The 18,663-nt window shown below is 43.9% G+C and overlaps 1 protein-coding gene across 2 annotated transcripts in view; it reads right to left on the reverse strand.

Annotated features, from left to right (window-relative positions):
* LOC144702765 (Pseudouridine synthase family protein) overlaps positions 1-18,663 on the reverse strand; it is a 30,907-nt gene that overhangs the window by 5,612 nt on the left and 6,632 nt on the right. The window contains exons 6-14 of one of the 2 annotated variants that reach the window (XM_078574796.1): positions 14,121-14,177; positions 13,338-13,417; positions 13,204-13,266; positions 13,037-13,124; positions 12,849-12,952; positions 12,639-12,741; positions 9,938-10,011; positions 7,571-7,635; positions 5,750-5,913 (exon numbers count right to left, since the gene is read on the reverse strand). In XM_078574796.1, coding sequence (XP_078430922.1) covers positions 5,750-5,913; positions 7,571-7,635; positions 9,938-10,011; positions 12,639-12,741; positions 12,849-12,952; positions 13,037-13,124; positions 13,204-13,266; positions 13,338-13,417; positions 14,121-14,177 — 798 coding nt within the window. The remainder of the gene's footprint in view (positions 1-5,749; positions 5,914-7,570; positions 7,636-9,937; positions 10,012-12,638; positions 12,742-12,848; positions 12,953-13,036; positions 13,125-13,203; positions 13,267-13,337; positions 13,418-14,120; positions 14,178-18,663) is intronic. The other variant, XM_078574797.1, reaches the window with a different exon arrangement.

Consider the following 18,663-nt stretch of genomic DNA (forward strand, 5'->3'; position numbering starts at 1 on the left):
GAAGAAACATAAAAAGGAGTGGATTCGTCAAAGGTTACATCTTTGCTGACAATGAAGTGATTAGTAGAAGGATGATAACACTTATATCCTTTTTGATGAGATGAGTAACCCACAAAAACACATTTGAGTGCCTTAGCGTCAAGCTTATCGCGAGTGGGATGATGATTAGGGACGTAGCAGGTGCACCCAAAGATCCGGGAAAGGAGGTGAGTTTTCAAGGAAACCGTGGGGTAGGAGTGATGGAGAGCGTCAATAGGGGAGACATTAGAGAGGACACGAGAGGGGAGACAGTTGATGAGATGGACGGCAGTGAGAGAGGCCTCCCCCCAGAAAAATTTAGGCATGTTCATGTGAAGAAGAAGGGAACGAGTGGTGTTAAATATATGTTGAAACTTTCGTTCCGCAAGCCCATTTTGTTGAGTGTATGGGCAAGAAGTTTCATGAACGATGCCATGGGAGGTGAAGAAGGCGGAGAGGGTGGAGTTAACGTAATCACGGGCATTATCGGAGCGAAAGCGTTGGAAGGAGGTAGCAAATTGAGTTTGGATTAAAGCGTGGAAAGAGATGACAGTTTGGGAAAGGTCGGATTTATTTTTGAGAAGGTATGCCCATGTAACGCGAGTAAAATCATCCACCAAAATCGCCAAATAGCAAGCACCCGAAACACTCGGAACGGAAGCAGGCCCCCATAGATCACTGTGAATGAGAGTGAAAGGAGACGTCGAACGTGAAGACGGATCTGAGGAAGAATATGTGGTGCGAGTGTGTTTAGCTAACCGACATGGTTCACAAACAAATCCGTCCACAGGACGTCCATAAAATAGACGAGGAAACATAAGTTTCAAGGTAGAAAAAGAAGGGTGGCCCAAGCGACGGTGAAGAAGCCAAAGAGGATCCGATGCCACCGTGGAGAGAGCTACGCCGAGAGTAGAGACAGAAGGAGAGGCGGGTGAGAACGATGGAGAATGTAGAGACCGCCACGCCCCTTAGCAAGTGTAGTCGTCTGCCCCGACACCTTATCATGATAGAAGCAGGAATTAGGAGTGAAATAGACATCGTGACCAAGATCTCGGACAAGTTGATGAAGGGATAAGAGATTCAGGGTAAGACGAGGAACGTGAAGGACATGGCTAAGGGTAAGGGAGGAGGTCAATTGGACAGTTCCCACACCGGCCACAAGAAGGAGAGTACCGGATGCAGTACGGACGTGATGAGGCCAAAGAGAAGGGCGTAGGTAAGGAAACATTGGGAGAAAGGAGACATATGAGCGGTGGCACCGGAATCAACTATCCACTGTACATAGGAAGAGGAAGAAGGGGTACCTTGATGAACAAAGGAAGTAGAGTCCATGAATTTGGATTGAAGAAGCTGGCGAAGTTGGTTGATTTCATCATGGCGAAGCTGGGCGACCTTTGAGGATGAGGCTTCTGCAGTTGGCGGAGCAGTTGACTGAGGTATCTCAGTGATAGACGTAGGAGGCATGAACTGCCCGGACTGGGAAGGAAAATGAGAGACCAAGTGGCTTTGATGGGCATTCTTCCGTTGGAGCTTGTAACATGTCTCCTTGGTATGCCCGCGCTTCTTGCAATAGTTGCAGAAAATAGAAGAATTGGCCAGAGCACTATGGCCTGTAGACACCGATTGTTGGACCAGGGAGTTCATGTTGGATGACGACACCTTAGGAGAGGACATATACGGTGACACCGCTGTAACAGGTGTAGGTCGTGAGCTCTCAAGCTGCTTAACAGCCATCGTCGAGGCGGGTTCGGAATGGAACAGGCCGAGGCGAGTTTCCACCATCTGAACCTCTACCAAGGCTTCCTTCAAGGTAGGAACCTTCTCCCGATGAAGGAGTTGGCCACGTAAAGACTTGTATTCAGGATTCAATCCCATGAGGAATTTGAACACCCGAAGCTGGAGAACATATCCACGGTCAACCGAATGTGGGTCGGGAGGCATGTAGTGGTCCAATTCAGCCCAAAGAGACGACAACTCCAAATGATAGGCCTGAACAGAGCGTGGACCCTGGGTCAAGTTCATGGAGCGAGTAACGAGGTCATAAATAATGGCCAAGTTATTCCGCTTAGAGTGGGATTCTTGAGCGGCGTCCCAGATCTCTTTCGCTGAGTTTAAGGACAGAAATTCAGCAGCATATGAGGAGCTGATACTGTCGAGCAGCCACCGGTGGACTACACCTTCGACATCAAGCCATTGCTCATAGTGCGGAGCAGTAGGAGACGGCGGAGCTTCCACAAGATGCTTCATGAGCTTCCCTTTCAACATAATCTGAACATATTGACGCCATTGAAGAAGGTTCAACCCCATGAATCGGAATACGCATACGTGGCAACGAGTAGTGTATGGGGCCCAAGTCAGATGAGTGAGGACAGTATCCCCGAAGGAGGAGCGACCGTAGAAGTGGTAGAATCGGTGGAGGCCATAGTATAGAATACCTGAGTAACACGGGATACCGAAGAACAACTGAAATAGCCAACCCAGAGAACGACCAAGACAATGTTCGAAGTCGATGTCAAACTTGGCAGTCAAAGATGGCGCCGAACAATCTCAAGTTGAAGGAAGTCAAAGTTGGTAGGTCGAAGACTGCCGAAATTGATGGGATCGGCAATGTCGAGTAGAAGACCACCAAGGATAGAAGACCCCAACAGTAGAAGACCACTGATTGTCGCCATCCCTTTCAATTGTCAAGTAGAAGACCCCGGCAATGTTGAGCCAAGGGGTACCTGATGAAGCCAAGGAGTACCCGATAAGCCAAGGAAAAACTCGAGTAGAGTAGACGACCAAGTACTCGGTGGTTGAGGCCGAGGAGAGAGAGCAGACAACCAAGATTGACAGGGCGAGGAGGCCGTTGACTGCCAAGAACTTTAAGGGCGGCGAGAATCACGAACACCAAGGGAGAATCCGCTAAGATCCGTCGCAAGGGAATGTGAAGCCAGGAAGACCGCCAAGAGGAAGAAGAGCCCTCTCGGCCGTCGATTCCGAGCTGTAGACGGTGATTCACAGCCGTGAAGAGTACCCAACCCGACTCCTCGACTTTGAATCTCGGCCGTGGATTCCGCGAGGATTCCCGTGGACTTCGGTCACAGAATTCCACAAGAAGCCACGAGGAGGAAGAAGCCACGAAGAGGAAGACTACCAAAGGGAGTTTGAAGCCAGAGACCTGACGGTGAATCCCGTGGAAGTTCAATGGCGAATCCCGTGGCCAAATCCGGTGGCGAGAATCTTGAAGAACAATGTAGAAATCCAGAGAATCCTATGGCAGAGGTTGACGAGCTTGAGAACCAAGCTCTGATACCATGTAGAAGCCAAGAGAGGATCGATGGATTGAGAAGAAAACTCAAAAATTCTTGTTAGGTCTTTTGGTTACATAACGAGTGTACATATAGAGAGTAGTAGAGTAAGAGAGAGAGAGCCACACAGGGGTACAAAAGTAATTTGACAACTACATATTCAACAGGGTGCAGTGAGGGGGGGGGGGGTTCCTATAAATAAAAGGGAGAGGGGAAGATGCAGGTACGGATTTCTTTTCAAGAAAAGGGGTTTCTCTTCAAGGCAGCTGGGCTGAGGTTGGTTCATGGAAGATTCCTGCAACCAGAGGACAGCAAGGACTGATCATCTGACTCGTATGGTGCAACATTCTTCTTTCCTCTAATCTCCTTCATTCTATCATGCATCTACTGTTGAAATTGGTTCTTCCTCTCTGATTTGAGTGGTATTGAGCCATCGTTAGACATTTTTTCTTTTCTTAGGACACCCCTCATTTGTTTTTTAACAATTACACTACATGTTATTAATTAAGATATTTTTTAACATCTTAATCATAAAAAGCTACCAATTTACTAAACATAAGAGGTCATCATATCCAAAAGATAGAGATCCATTCTCCTCTCGTCGTTAGTGCAGTTGTCTCTGCTCCATGTCTGGCTTGGCACATCAGAGATCGGTCATGGTTATTCAGATGACTTCTAGACATACATCTTGATATTCTGGATTGGAAGGTTATAGTTAGGATAGAATCCATCCAGAGGTTTTCCCAGACAATACCAAGGAGGTATCACAGAAAAATGACGAGAACGAGAAGATGATGAGAGGACAAAATAATCTAATACACAATGTTTGCCTGTAAATGTGACTCAGCTTGATGACATAAAGGCAATTAAGATTTTTCATAGAATGTTAGTGATAGACTATCCCTAATGGGCTAATGGGCCCTATTCTATAAGCCCATTAGCCCTATTATCCTCTCTCCCTCTTAGGGTACATATACCCTTACATGTACTCTGTTCATGTTATGTCATTATATTCTTCTTCTCTTCCCCAACATGGTATCAGAGCAATGGAGATGCCTCTCTCTTCTTCCGTCACCGCCCGACCGGTGTCTCCATTCTTGCCGTGTACGTCGACGACATCCTTATCACGGGATCTGATGCTGCCGAAGCTGTCCGCCTCAGCACTGCCTTGGCTAAGGAGTTTGAGATCAAGGCCCTAGGCCTTCTTCGCTACTTCCTTGGTCTTGAGGTAGCCTACACCCGTGGGATCTTCGTCTCGCAGCAGAAATACGCCGTCGACTTACTGGCACTGACAGGGATGACCGATTGTGCGCCGGTGAGCACTCCCATTGATCCCAACGTGAAGTTGGGCAAAGGGGAGGATTCGCCGCTGACGAATTCCCACCAGTATCAACAGCTGGTGGGGAAGCTCCTCTACTTGACGCACACTCGGCCCGACATCGCCTTCGCCGTCAACCTGCTCAGTCAGTTTATGCACTCCCCACGGGAGATTCACCATCAGGCCGCCCACCGGGTCCTTGCGTACCTGAAGGGCTGCCCCGGAAAGGGCCTGCTCTTCCCTCGCAGCACTGACCAGACAGTGAAAGTCTACACTGATGCTGACTTTGCCGGCTCCGTTGTGGATCATCGGTCTACCACGGGCTACTGCACGTTTGTTTTTGGCAGTCTCGTCAGCGGGAAAAGTAGCAAGCAGGACAAAGTCTCCCGTTCTAGCGCCGAAGCTGAGTACCGCGCACTCGCCGATGGGCCCTCTGAGGGCCAGTGGATCTACGGCATCCTTCACGATCTTCGCGTGGAGTATGCTGGCCCGATTCACTTCTTCTGCGACAACAAGTCGACGATCGCGTTGGCCAAGAACCCTGGACAACAGGGCCGCATCAAGCACATGGAGCGCAACCGCTACTTCTTCAAGGAGCGAGTTGACGAAGGGATCTTTGACCTGGACTTTGTTGCATCCGCCGACCAGGCAGCGGACGTCCTTACCAAGGGACTCTCCCGCCCTCTTCTTCAATGTGCCGTCTCCAAGCTCGGTATGGAAGATATCCATACTTCGCTTGCAGGGGGGTGTTAGTGATAGACTATCCCTCATGGGCTAATGGGCCCTATTCTATAAGCCCATTAGCCCTATTATCCTCTCTCCCTCTTAGGGTACATATACCCTTACATGTACTCTGTTCATGTTATGTCATTATATTCTTCTTCTCTTCCCCAACATAGAACTAGTAATTTGTCTGTCACAGGATGACAGTGACAATGACAGGTCTTTCCTCATCATCCTCATTCATACAGAGCTAGATAATGATGAAAATAACGATACCATCATTTTCCCCCAGCCTTATTCTTCAATAGATAAAAGTTACAGCAAGATTGTATCACACAGTGGAATCCAAGATAATTAATTATATCAAAAAAATATTTACAAGAAACCATGTTTTGACTACCTTCACTGGACGAGCATTTTCACTAGCAATTATGTCATCATCTTCCTCCCCCTCATCAGTAACACCGCCATTCAAATCTCGAACCTCAACAGGATCCGGGTTTGGCAGTCGTACAGGGGCCCCTTTGCAGTAAACCAAGTCACCAAGAACAACTTGATCAATACCTGCACAGAAAAGATCAAACTTACGTTACGGGACATTAATATCATAGCAATATAACAGTAAACTTTGGTTTTGAAAAGGACCAGGGGGGAGGAATACATCCACAGCATAATTGAATCACATAAATATGACCTCTATCTTTTACATCAGCAGTAGGCTCCTGCTGGGATCCCCAACTGTATTGAGGTTATTTTCCGCATTTTCCCCTAGACTGGTTTTCTCTTTAAATAATTGTTGCCATCACCTGAGTTAGGCAGACAAGAAGTCCATTGGAATTCGGGCAGATGATCCACTTGAGCGGGCAAATGCACAGATCCAAGACTGTTTCATTGATTTTGTTTATGTTTATTTCTATCTATCTCTTGATGTTTCCTTCCAAGAGCATTCTTCAATAGTGATGATTGTCATCCGTTATATCTGCACCAGACACTGGGTCTTCCTTGGTACTCAGTAGTTGGAGGTGTAATTTCAAGTATATCTGTTAGCCAGCCTTCCTTATTTCGTTTATTTCTAGTCTCCTGTTTTCCTCTGTTCTTTATATTTGAATGTGGACCACATGCTATACGTGGACCCATGTGAAAGGCTTACCGGGTAAGTTACTTATTCTCTCATGTGAGAGAATAAGTAACTTAAGATAGATGGGTCCCGCTCATTTAACTACACCGGCTAGTATTTAAACCGGTTACAATGAGAAATCCAACATATCATTTTTCCATCCGTAAACACTGGCTTTGTAAGAAAGACATGAGGAGACACAGGAGACATGATACGACCCCAATGTATCTAGGTCTCTTTTGTCATTCAGCCCAATAGGGGCATGTAGGTAATTTGGACCTTATGTAATTCCTTTAAATAGGACAGCCCTCCCTTGAGGAGGGCAGCCAAGAAGTATCACAAAATGTGTCTGGCTCCCTGGCAATGCCCATTCTGCCACTATCTTCCCTCCGGCGACGCCCACTCCATCGAACCATCCCTTAAGCGACGTCCACTCCGCCTGCCTCTCATCATGCTGAAGTCCTGGCATCTTCTCCCTCCCTTTCCGTCTTCTCCCCGATACGAACTTGCAGGTTCATATCAAGACACCAGAAGGACAGCTGCTTAGGAAGGGTGCATTAGAACAATAAATCAGATCAGAATGTCAAGTAATATATATTAATGAAACAACAAAGACACCAGAGATAATTTCCTGACAAGGGAGAGATGACATGACGGCTAAGACCAGATGACCATGGGAATCAGTGAGCGGTAGAGTGGTAGTATTTTCTACTGACCTTGTCTATTGATAAGAACATTGGTTTAATTATTGGGAAAGATATAGAGAAGATTAAGAATGAGCAGAATGGATGCATCCAGAGAGGATACATGGCAGGATGGACAAGCTCATTCATATGCTCTCATATTTTCTCATTCAAGAACTTGATAAGTTGTCAATTCAGATGATCACCCAATGAGAAGCGCTAACATCTTATTTTCCAATTTAATGGCCAATGTGATAAAATTACCTCACATAGGTTCACTAACCTCTCCCATCTCTCTCTCATGCATTTCAATCGCTCTCATCTCTCTCTATCAAATCACGGGGCATAATAAAATTTGCTAATTGAGAGGCATATGTGCTAATTCAGAACCCTGCTCCTAGCGGCAGTGTGAGAACCTTACCGTATCGTTGTACCCTCAAACTTGCAGCATGGTTCCACAAATAACTTTGATAGCTGTGCACATACCTACAGTTGAATATAAAAATAAAGTTATAAGAACCTTAAGGAGGGAGGGGAATGAAAAATTAAAAATCAAAGGTACAAATCGATAATCGCAAAGATAAGTCAAAATAATATATGATTTGAAGCCGAATAATTTTATGCTAAATATCTTGAATACAGCCAGAAAAATTATCAAAGATAAAATTTGGTAAATACCAGAGGTTACGAAAAAAGATTCCTGAACATTAATACATAAAGTGATCCCGATATTTGTAGGGTACTTTGGCAGTTTCATGCTCAATTTAATACAATCTGGTTCGCTTCAGGAACCTGTAGAGGTAGTTGGGGCTGCACAGGAGGAGAAAGAGCAGGCTAAAGGGGGATTATTCTATGCGTTGTTATCAGTGGATATTAATTCAGAAAAACTGATGATATTTTCACCAGCAGGTATAGCCTGTATAGGCTTGTTAAAAAAACTATTAAATCTGGGTTTGTAGACACCTACTAGGATAGATCTGAAATACTGCAGAAAAAGAAGTAAGAAATGCAACGAAACCAAAGCTACCCATCTGTCCAAAGTGCACAGGCCAAATCAACAAACCCTACTGGTCTATGAGCCTTCCTTCTAATATACAATATACCTTGGTTTCTTGAGTGTTCAAATGTTTCGATTTGTTTGGTTATCTGTGTTCTATATGTATAATATCACCAATCAAGTTACCCTACACAGTCTGTCTCCAAATGGTTATGTTGCTCTGCATCCTCTGGAGGCCTTATACCCACATGGAAGGTTTGCTCCGTGGGCCACCTGTGAAGCTGAAGATTCAATGGCGCTCTCTCCTTGTGTTTCCAATCCCAACAAAGTGGGACCCATTCGTGGTTCCTTATTTTCTCGCATGCACGCTTTGGTTCCCAATGCACATGTTACCCGCAGCCGCCCCATGGGGATCCCCACCTTCCGGTGCCACCCTCAATGAAACCACAGACGACTGTAGGACACTGCCAGGACAATCACTGTGAATGGGTCTGCCTCCTCTGCCACCACCTCAACCCAGCTACTGCACAACCCCCCCCTCCTTCCGGTGGGATTTGCAAACCCACTTCTTCCACCATGGGCGGCTTCCCTTCCTCTGGTAGTACGGGCTCATATTCTTGTGGATCCAAAGCCTCGATGACAATCTACCTCCTCAAATTCTCTTCCTCCACCATGGCCATCAATGACTTGGGCAACCCCTTGTTGTCACTCCACTGCAACAGAAGGCATCCTAGTGAAGCTTTGAGAAGGTATCGACCGAGATGGTCTAACCACAGAGTGTGGATGTGAGGCAGCTTATGGATCTGGGAGCTGAGCTGCTCCTGCTATCTGAGCGCACATCCAGGAATCGCAAGTAGACCTGTGTGTCATGCCTGCTGTGATCACCCACCAAAACGATGCATCAGAAACTCCTCCCTCCCATGGCCACGCCCTCCACATGACACCCTCATTCACTCGCCCCCTACGCTTGAGTACCTTCCTCCACATGATCTCCTTGATAGCGATTCGTTTGTGAAAGAGCAGTTTTGTTGGGAGAATTTAGAATGAAACTTTGCTCATAGAATGATGCATGTTGGGTTCCAGACCAGTATGAAGAAGATTTTATAGATAGTCACCGATTATTTGAAAACAGTTGAGTTAAACTGGTGATATAGCGTTCGCAAGCAAACCATGCATGTTGGTCTCATGTTTAAACCTGTGTGGGAACAACCAATTTCACCTCTCCATATTCCCAGCACTCCTCTCTATCATCATTTTAATGCATTTCCTCTCTGTGCACATCAACCATGAAACTGGTTCCTTTCTCTCTTTTGTCACACCCGTCAAGTCAGAAGCCTATCCAGACCAATGAACTTCTTTAAGCCGAGAAGTTAATAGTCTTATGATTCCTCCGGAAGCAAAATTGAATCACCTTCCAATTACTTTGATGCCAGAGAGGTCATCTCATAGAATTAATTCTTCTTTCTCCTCAATACCTCATAGAAATAATATTCTATTTTTTGTCTCACACCATTACACTCTTGACTAATGTCTTTCGATTTTATTCCTCTAATACTCAATGTAGTGCTCCAATTCTATCGGATATTCCCGAAGGAACAGAGTCAATGTGGCAATGCGGAAACATCAGTATATTAAAGAATCAATATAAACAACACAATGAATACTTCTTGTTGACCACCTGTTTGGGTGGTCTTCCTTTTTGTCTTTAAAAAAAAAACAATAGAATGTACACACTAATTATAATTTTAAAATTGGAGACAAATCACAAGTATATTGGCTTCAAGTACATACATCATCCTTAAGGTTCTTGGTATAGCCTTCAGCGCCTGCAAGTAGTTTCCAGGGCATTTTTTCAAGCATTGGAGCTGTCAAGAAAAGTAATCTAAAATCAAGACGAAATTCTATGAGATAATTAAGCGTACCAAATTTTACAAATCGCGCATTGCAGTATAATGTCAATGGAATAGGCTATTATAGTAAACCATGAGATTCAAAATTAAAGACAAGGCCAACTACAGCCATTAAAAATTCTCTTAACATCACATATTAGCACCAATATGGGACCAGTGTATTATAAAATTGCCAAAATGTAGAGACAATCTTGCAAGAAGGTCCATGTACTTCTACAACAAGGGATCGCAAGATATAAATGAAGTAAAAGATTAAATAAGAAATCAAGCAAATTAATGAATATAGAAGATATCATTGAATTTTAGAATGTGCAAGAAAAGTGATACCAACGATATCCAAGTAGGAATACAATTCCAATTAAACTTTACAAGAGATACTTCCAATGAACAATTCGGCAAATTCCAAAAGTCATACACTATAAATCCATGTATCCTTCAAGTGAACGATAGAAGCGGAAGATAGCCACACATTTAGAATAATGAGTAGAGAAGTAAGGTGGAGATTGAGGAGGATTGGAGATCCTCTCCCTCTTTCTGGTTGCAGATGAGCCCCGCTCCCAGCAGTCAGCCAGTGCTGCTTTATGAATAACAGAATCTTGAAAAAGGCCTCTCCCCCCCTCTTCTCTGCTTCAGTTACTCATAGGATCTCCATGGACAGTCTTTCCACGTGTGAGATCCCGCACGTGCCACGACTAATCGGGATCTCTTATTGGTATGACACCGATATGTCTCAGAAAGGAACGTATCAAAAGGGACTTGTAAGAAATAGGGAGATCAAAGGAGAGAGGTGGGGGTGGGCCAACAGGAGGAACCCGCTGCCCAAGGAGCTAAGACAGCAAAGTGATAAACAATAAACTCTTTTAATTTATTGCAGCCAATCTTGTACACCAAAGGAATTATCTGTCTTTATATCTGTAATCCTGTAAATCGGCCAAATCTTAAAAGTGGCCTGTATTTCGGGTCGGTATTCTCTAAGTCATTGTAAGTGGGCCACATTTATAAGTGGCTCACGCAACTCTGTTTTTGAGTTGACTTATTCCACAGGAGAAACCAGAGGATTATCACGAATAAGTCAGATTGTCACTAATAAGTCAGATTGTCACGAAGCAACTCTCTGTTACTTAAATAAATCATGTTTAAGTAACAGATACAGAACAAAAAGAAAATGTGTCTGGTCCATAAGCAATCTTATTCAAAGATCCACTTAAGAGTATCTCGACGATTTTGAAAATAGACAAAAGACATACAAAACATGGAAAAAAACTACATTTTCCATGTTGTGTGGATTCTGTGCAAGGGCAAATATCCATGGAAACTCCATCTGTGGGGTGCTTTTAATCAACCGTTCATCGAACCAGTATCTAAAAATGGAGCCATCTCCTAGTTTGGCATCAACAAACTCCCAGGTGTGGGGGGAGATTAGTCTCGTGCCATGCCAAAAGAAGATTCCCCCAAACTTGAACCACATAACTCTTCCAATCCAGCTCCAAGCCATAACTGTCCCTCAGGAGGTTTAGGACCAGATCTCCTCCGACCCCATAATTCTATCCACCCAATTTGTCAAAAGCGCCAAATGTATGGATTGTGGATGGAGAACCATCAGCCCACCCACCCCCCTGATTCATGGGTCTGCACACTGTGTGCCAATAGACCAAGGACATTCCCCTGTTATTCCCCAATACAGATACTATTAGATTTAGTTCCCCCTTCAGAAGATCTGGTTCTTCCTCTGCAGCACCCTCTCTCCTATGGTGGCTAGGGTTAAGGAAACTAAAATTGAACTTAATACATTGGTTCACGCATTACGGCTGATATAAATACCAGAACAATCATAACTAAGTGGGTTGGGCCTACTCGGAATTAAGTCACTTATTCTTACATGGAGAATAAGTGACTGAATAGTTAAGTCACATGGTTGCACTTATAGACATGTGGCCCACATACATATACAGGTAAGTAAAAATAATGCTGGCAAACAGAACCTCCACAAAAGTGCCTCTGCATCAAGTCTTCCAGACTCATTCCTACCCCCATAGGCATTTTAAACATCGAGAGCTAGAAAATTGAGATTGCTGAAAGAACTGATCACAGCAGCACCAAGAAGCCCCCCCCCCTTCGATACTACTCCGTTCTGCCATCCTTTCAATCTCCTTTCCACCTTCTCTATAGCCGGCTTCCAATTTGTGGCCGTCCCCCCGTCATTGGTAAGCACATAGGAACTGACCTCATGGGTGTCCCCATAGCTCTAGAACATTGTGCATCCTTCGATGATAGCCAGAATCCCATAAATCCAGACTTCTATGGATTGATCTCTTACGTAGATAGATTCCTAGCTTTATCTTTATTCACACAAAAAAAATGATTCCTAGCTTCATCCAAGGAGCCTTTCAGAAAGAATGAAAATTTCCCAAGAAGAAAAATGAGTTGGTAAATCAAAAGCTCAACCTAGAGAGCATCAAACCCTTACACTCATCCTTCAAAAGTAAAATGGTCTTCTCTATAGTTTGCGGGTTCACTTAAATAACTTAAATTTCAAATTGAGTTCACAAACAGAAAAGTATAGAACTTATGGATGAACTTACGAGAGCCCTCTCAGCAACAAGATAATGAGGCAACTTCTTCAACGTCCCTTCTGCATCTCCGCTTTGCTTGAAGTATTCCCGACCTTCTCTAATTTCTGGTCTCTGTTTCTTTCAATTAAGGACGAAAAAATAAAACATCCTTACTCGGCACTAGCAGCCAATATAAAACCAAGATATTTCATTGGTGAAGTACGAAGGAAAACAAGGATATCTCCCACTCTAGGATCAAGAATCAACCCAACTGCTGCTTTCCACTCTCCACGAAGCAATGCTGCACCAACAAGATGTGTTGGGACAGATCCACTTCCAAAACGCTGAGAAAATAGATAATGAAAAAGTCAAAGAAAGTCAAAGAAGGGTTCTTGCAGTCAAATTTAAAACTTGGAAATTTATGTCACCTGAAGTCCAAAATAATTTATGAATCCATTCTTTCCCAATGAGTCTGCTGCTGCTCTTATGGTATCATCACAATCCGCAACAACACCTCTGCCCAGTCAAACGTTCTCAAGGGATGAAAATCAATTTCAGGCCATGAAAAAATAGGTGAATAGTTCTGTAAAATCACCTCAGAACGATGGTGAATCGGTTTCCTGAGAGCTTGCCGAGAACTAGGCCTTCTTCTACATGGCTGAAATTTTTTTCAAACTTAATAAAAGGTTTTCAGATACGTTTTGGACATAGACCACCAAAAATGTATACCAGAAGTCGCCAACTTTAATACCAATCAGCCTGTCATTAAGCAAAGCCAATTTTTTTGCCTGCTGCTTGAAAACAGTAACCTGAATATTATTGATCATTAAAAAGGGATTCAGAGTTTTGAGGGATCATGTAGCACAAACACAAGACAAAATATGTCTGACCAAACTAGGTAAATGAAATTAATCAAGGCATAAAGTACTAAGCTGCGCATCAATCATTTGTAAATTTCTTTTTGTATTTTTCTATCTCTACGGTTAGTTATATATTTAATATTGCAGCTAAGCCCCTATGATATCCATTAATTTTATGATGAATTGGAAATAAACGCACCTCTAATTTTATCGTTTTTGGCCTACTATTTTCTTTTAATTGTAATTTGACTATTATCCTACGATCAATCGTCTATCTCCTTTAAAGTCAAAGAAATCAAAGCTATGCCTCTAAAAGGGGGTTCAGACACAAGATCAGTAAGCGGTTATTTTCTCCTCTTCTCCCAATTTTCCAAGATTCAAGCTTTGATGCATTTTCAATAATGGGAATGGTAAATTCTTACAACCCTCTGATGTGACAGCGCACCAGATATGAATGTTAATTTTTTCATTTATTTCATCCCCCAAATCAAGGAAACTGTGACAAAAAACCCAAATATTTAAGTATAACACATCCATTTGAGCTACTGATAAGCCTTGCCAGATGAGCATATTTGCAAACCCCTCCTGACAAGAGAATCAATGTGAACATATAGGATACATTTAAGAAAAACCAAGAGTAAATAAAATTTACTCTTTGTGTTGTAACAGCACGCTTATCCTTCGTACCTGCAAATCCGAATGACTTTTGCTGCAAACATAACACTATATTTCAACAATCAAACAACTAAAGTAATTGAATATTTTAATACTACGAAAACTTTTCCTCCTATGATAAGACTCTAAAATAGTTCACTGTGCTAAAACTAAGATTCTATATTCATATTGAAATTCGTCATAAATACCATTTCTCTCTGTTGAATGTATGTGCTAAAACAGAGCTTGGATCAGGCCCATTAGTATTACCTGATGGGCCCAATGTAGTATTACCCGATCAGCTTAAATGCCAAATCGGGTAAGTAACGGCTAGTCAAACTAGCCCTTACAAAACTAGCTGTTATGGCTATGCGATATGAGACCTGTAAATAAACCTTGTGTAAAATGAATAGAATTGTCCTTTTTGCTTCTATCTCTTCTGTTTGTCTACTCTCTTCACTCTCTTCTCAAGTGCATCAATATCAATCCACACTCTCAATTAACTCTATAGAAACCCGGTAATCACAAGGAGCGTGATCCAACAGAGACCTACAGGAATATGATCAGAGTAGAGAACTGGTTCGCAGAAAAGGGGATAACCACATGGAATTTACGAATGCCATACACAGAAAAGCCCATATACAGAAAATGCCATATACAAAATTATTCTCCACTAGAGAAACCCATATACAAAAACTCTTTCAAGACCTCAGATCTTCAGATCCGTTGGATGCCAAGTACAACACTTTCGCACAATTATCTAACAGCTCATTTGCTTATTGAAGGAGATCTCAATTTTTGCACAAAATTGAGATGAGGGTCCAGTAATCTCCTTGCTTCCCTACTTTACTCCTCTCTTTATCTTCAATATCTTCCCTATATTTGTCGATCACTGTAGTTTCCTTCCTGACCAAGATCATTTATTTTTTATGAGTTCCAAGTTTTATATTTTGCAGTGAGCAGCATCATTTGTTGCAACTGCAAAGCTGCTCCTAGCTTCTGGACGACCATTCATATTCGTAGCAGGACTGATATGTTCATATACAAGAATGTATCAGAGGAGGCTTATGAGAGACTTATAAGAATGTTCATTTCCGAAGAGGGTCGCACGTACGACACCTCTTTAAATAGCCACCAGCTCAGGAAGACGAAACAGAAAATTTCAAGATTGAAAACAGAGAGCGCTCAGAGTTAGTGGAGGCCAGAGCAGGGGGAAGTCGCCACAGCCAGAGGACGAGTCTTCAGGACGCCTCTGATTTTCTATTTTCTCTCTATTTTCACTATCAAACTCTTGGATAATTCTGGATACTCTTTTGGATTTAAGTATGGATTTGGTTGGGTCGCAATTGATTGATTGTCTTTCAAGATTTCATTGCAACAACATTGATGCAAGATTCACCGTATCATGGACCAAAAACTATATGTATTGAGTCCCATTCACAACAAGGATATAAAGAATATTCAATCGATTTCCCTGATTGGAACTGACTTCAAAGAGCATACATTACTAGAGCTCTCCAACATCAGCTATAAACAGGTCCTCAACTGGTCCAACTTCAGACTTCATCTTTGCATTTCTTTGCAAGATCTTGATATAATTGCCTTACCGTCCAGTGAATGTTCAGGCACTACAGTTCCAGTAGCAGGCTATTGGGACACAATGATACAACGTCCTTCATCCTCTTCAGCAGTTGGAGGACAGGAAATTAATACAATCCCCAGTGGAGATGTATCGGAAAATCAGATGATTCAAGAAAAAAGAGTGTGAAACTTTTGGATTTCCCTCGATCAGTAAACTTTAGAGTATTTATACCCTTATTCAACCAGGAAACGGTTTTGTCCATTTCCGGCATGCATCAGAATTATATCAGAACTCTTTTCCAAAGTTACATTGAGTAAGAATGGATAGAGAGAAAGAAAATCTGAAGTGCTTTCAATTTTTACTCAATCTGGAAAAGGCCCCCATTTTTTCATAGACTTGACGCCTGATAAGACCATTCATACAATCAACAAAACATAAGTTTATAAATAACAATTGCCAAAATCTCTTGGAAAATGTCTAACAACAGCGCACATAGAGGACTTACAGAAACTTCTTTCCAAGAAAAAACCAGATGTAGACCGTTTAAATATTGAGTAACCAGGCAAGATATGGTATCAACCTATTGGATATTTTCTCACGTTTTATAATTGGTATATTGATAAGGTCCCAACCAAATCAAGAACATAATTCTTGAAACAAACACTCACAAAGACAAATGTGGAATTCCCCATACAGATGTGTCTCCTTGTGCACAACAGCAAATTACAGCCTCTAGCTCCTCAGGCACCTCAGGCACCACAATTACCGGCCAAATGCCCCATACAAGCTGGGGCATCTCCTTTCTAAAACCAAGAAGTCCCCCCCTTCTTCACTACTGGAGCTGTACAGATAGTGGACTCGTTTGACTTCCCATGTGTTGCTGCACGTGAGATCTCTTTCAGCTTCTTTCTTTTCCAACCATATGCCTCATTCTTTCTTTTATAAGTTACTCTTGGAATCGTGTCATATCTGAGCAATACAGGTTACATCCTGGACCAGATACTAAAGAGAAAAATGCCACGAAAAGAACAAGATCAAAGTTAACATTCCCCCTCAATTTTGCACACGTATGCCATCCATGGAAACTTGCAGATTAGCCGCTGCAGTGCTACTCCTGATAGTCCCATTGTGACCAGGTATTTCTACTTGGTTTGGGAACTGAATAAAAGATATGGAGATTGTTGAGAATAATGGAGATCGAAGTAGTGCAGAAGGTTTTTTTTTTTTTGAAAGAAAGTAGGGCAGGCCATCCAGAAACCGGTGGTCCACCTGTTCTATTAAAAAGATGCAAACATTATGCACATAGCATATACAGACATGGCCACGTAAGGCCAGCCCGCTACCCCCCAAACCCCCAGAAAGATCCTAAAATCGTAATGCCCGAGATGACGCTGTCCACCGATGTCGTCCCTCTTTTGAACACCACATCATTTCGATGCATCCATATCGCCCAGAATACCGCCAGTATTTTCCCCCAGTCCGCTCTGCTCCGGTGTCTACCCATCGTGAATGAAGCCCAAAACGTGGTGTCGGAGGAAATATCCACCCCGTGAACCTGCTGCGATGCCCATACTCCCCTGGCAAACAGACATGTGAAAAAAAGGTGTGAGTAGTCTTCCTCACCCCCCCTACACAAAGGGCACAAGATGGGCTCCATGGGCGCCCATCGCCTGCGATATACCCGTGTGACCAGACGTCGTCTTCTCAGCAGCCACCCGAACAGCCGTACCTTTGAGGGGATTTTTTGCATCATTATGAGATGACATGTAGCACCGGTAGAGATGTCGTCCCTCACTTCCCCTCGGACTTTCAGATATGCCTCCTTTACTGAGAAAGGCGGCCCCCGCCATATCCACCCGTCCCTGGAGTCTCCCGAGGGCCTGAGAGGGTGGATGATCTCATGCAACCTCAGCAACTCCACGAAACCTTCCTCCGACAAAGACCCAGGAAGGTTAAGGTCCCATGCCCCTTCCCAGCACTCGCAGACGGCGATATTAGGGTTCCTCGCCAGCACAAAGAGCCTCGGGAACTGCATCTTCAGGGGGCCATGCTTTGTCCAATTGTCGGTCCAAAACCGGAACCGTCCACCGTCCCCCAACTGGGGGTCAAAGGAATCCCAGATGCGAGGAATGATTTGCCTCAGACTATGCCAAAAAGGGGATTCTCCTCTCTTGTGCGCCCACCCCCTCTCCCAATTCAGCGGCAGATCATATGCATCCCTTAAAACCTTGACGGCCAGCCCCTCCATCGATGACCCCATCCATTCAACCCACTTGGCGAGCAGTGCAATATTCATGGATTCTAAGTGAAGCATCCCCAGTCCTCCCTGTTTCACGAGTCTACATACCACATCCCAGGCGACCAGGGGTATCCCTCCTGTACCTCTTTCTCCCTTCTCGCCCAAAAAAAAAACGTCTCATTAACCCTTCGAGTCGACTGGCCACTCCTACCGGCACCTTAAACATCGACAGGTAGAAGATAGGGATAGCGGAGAGCACCGATCTCAGCAGTACCAGGCGACCCCCACGTGAGAATATCTTGCTTTGCCAGCCCTCCAACTGCCGCTCCACCTTATCGATCACTGGTTGCCATTCTGAGGCTAAGATCCATCTCCCCGTGAGGGGGAGCCCCAAATGTCACATCGGAAGCGAGCCTCGCGGTGAACCCAATGCACAGGCGCATAGGTTCTCCTCCTCGGAAGATAAACCGAACCCCACAAACGCTGACTTTTCCTGGTTGAGGCATAATCCCGAAAAATCCGCAAACAGCTCCAACAATGACGAAACGGTATGGGCTTCTTTCACCGAACCTTCCATAAAGAATGTTGTGTCGTCTGCATACTGGAGCAAAGGGATGCCCCCCGGACAACTCGCCGTGTGAAAGCCTCTTAAGAGGCCTCGCTTGCACGCCAAACGGGTACAGCTAGCCAGGGTGTCTACCGCCAGGACAAACAACAGTG

This window comes from Wolffia australiana, chromosome 4 (genome assembly GCF_029677425.1).
Source record: "Wolffia australiana isolate 7733 chromosome 4, ASM2967742v1".
Taxonomy (NCBI): domain Eukaryota; kingdom Viridiplantae; phylum Streptophyta; class Magnoliopsida; order Alismatales; family Araceae; genus Wolffia; species Wolffia australiana.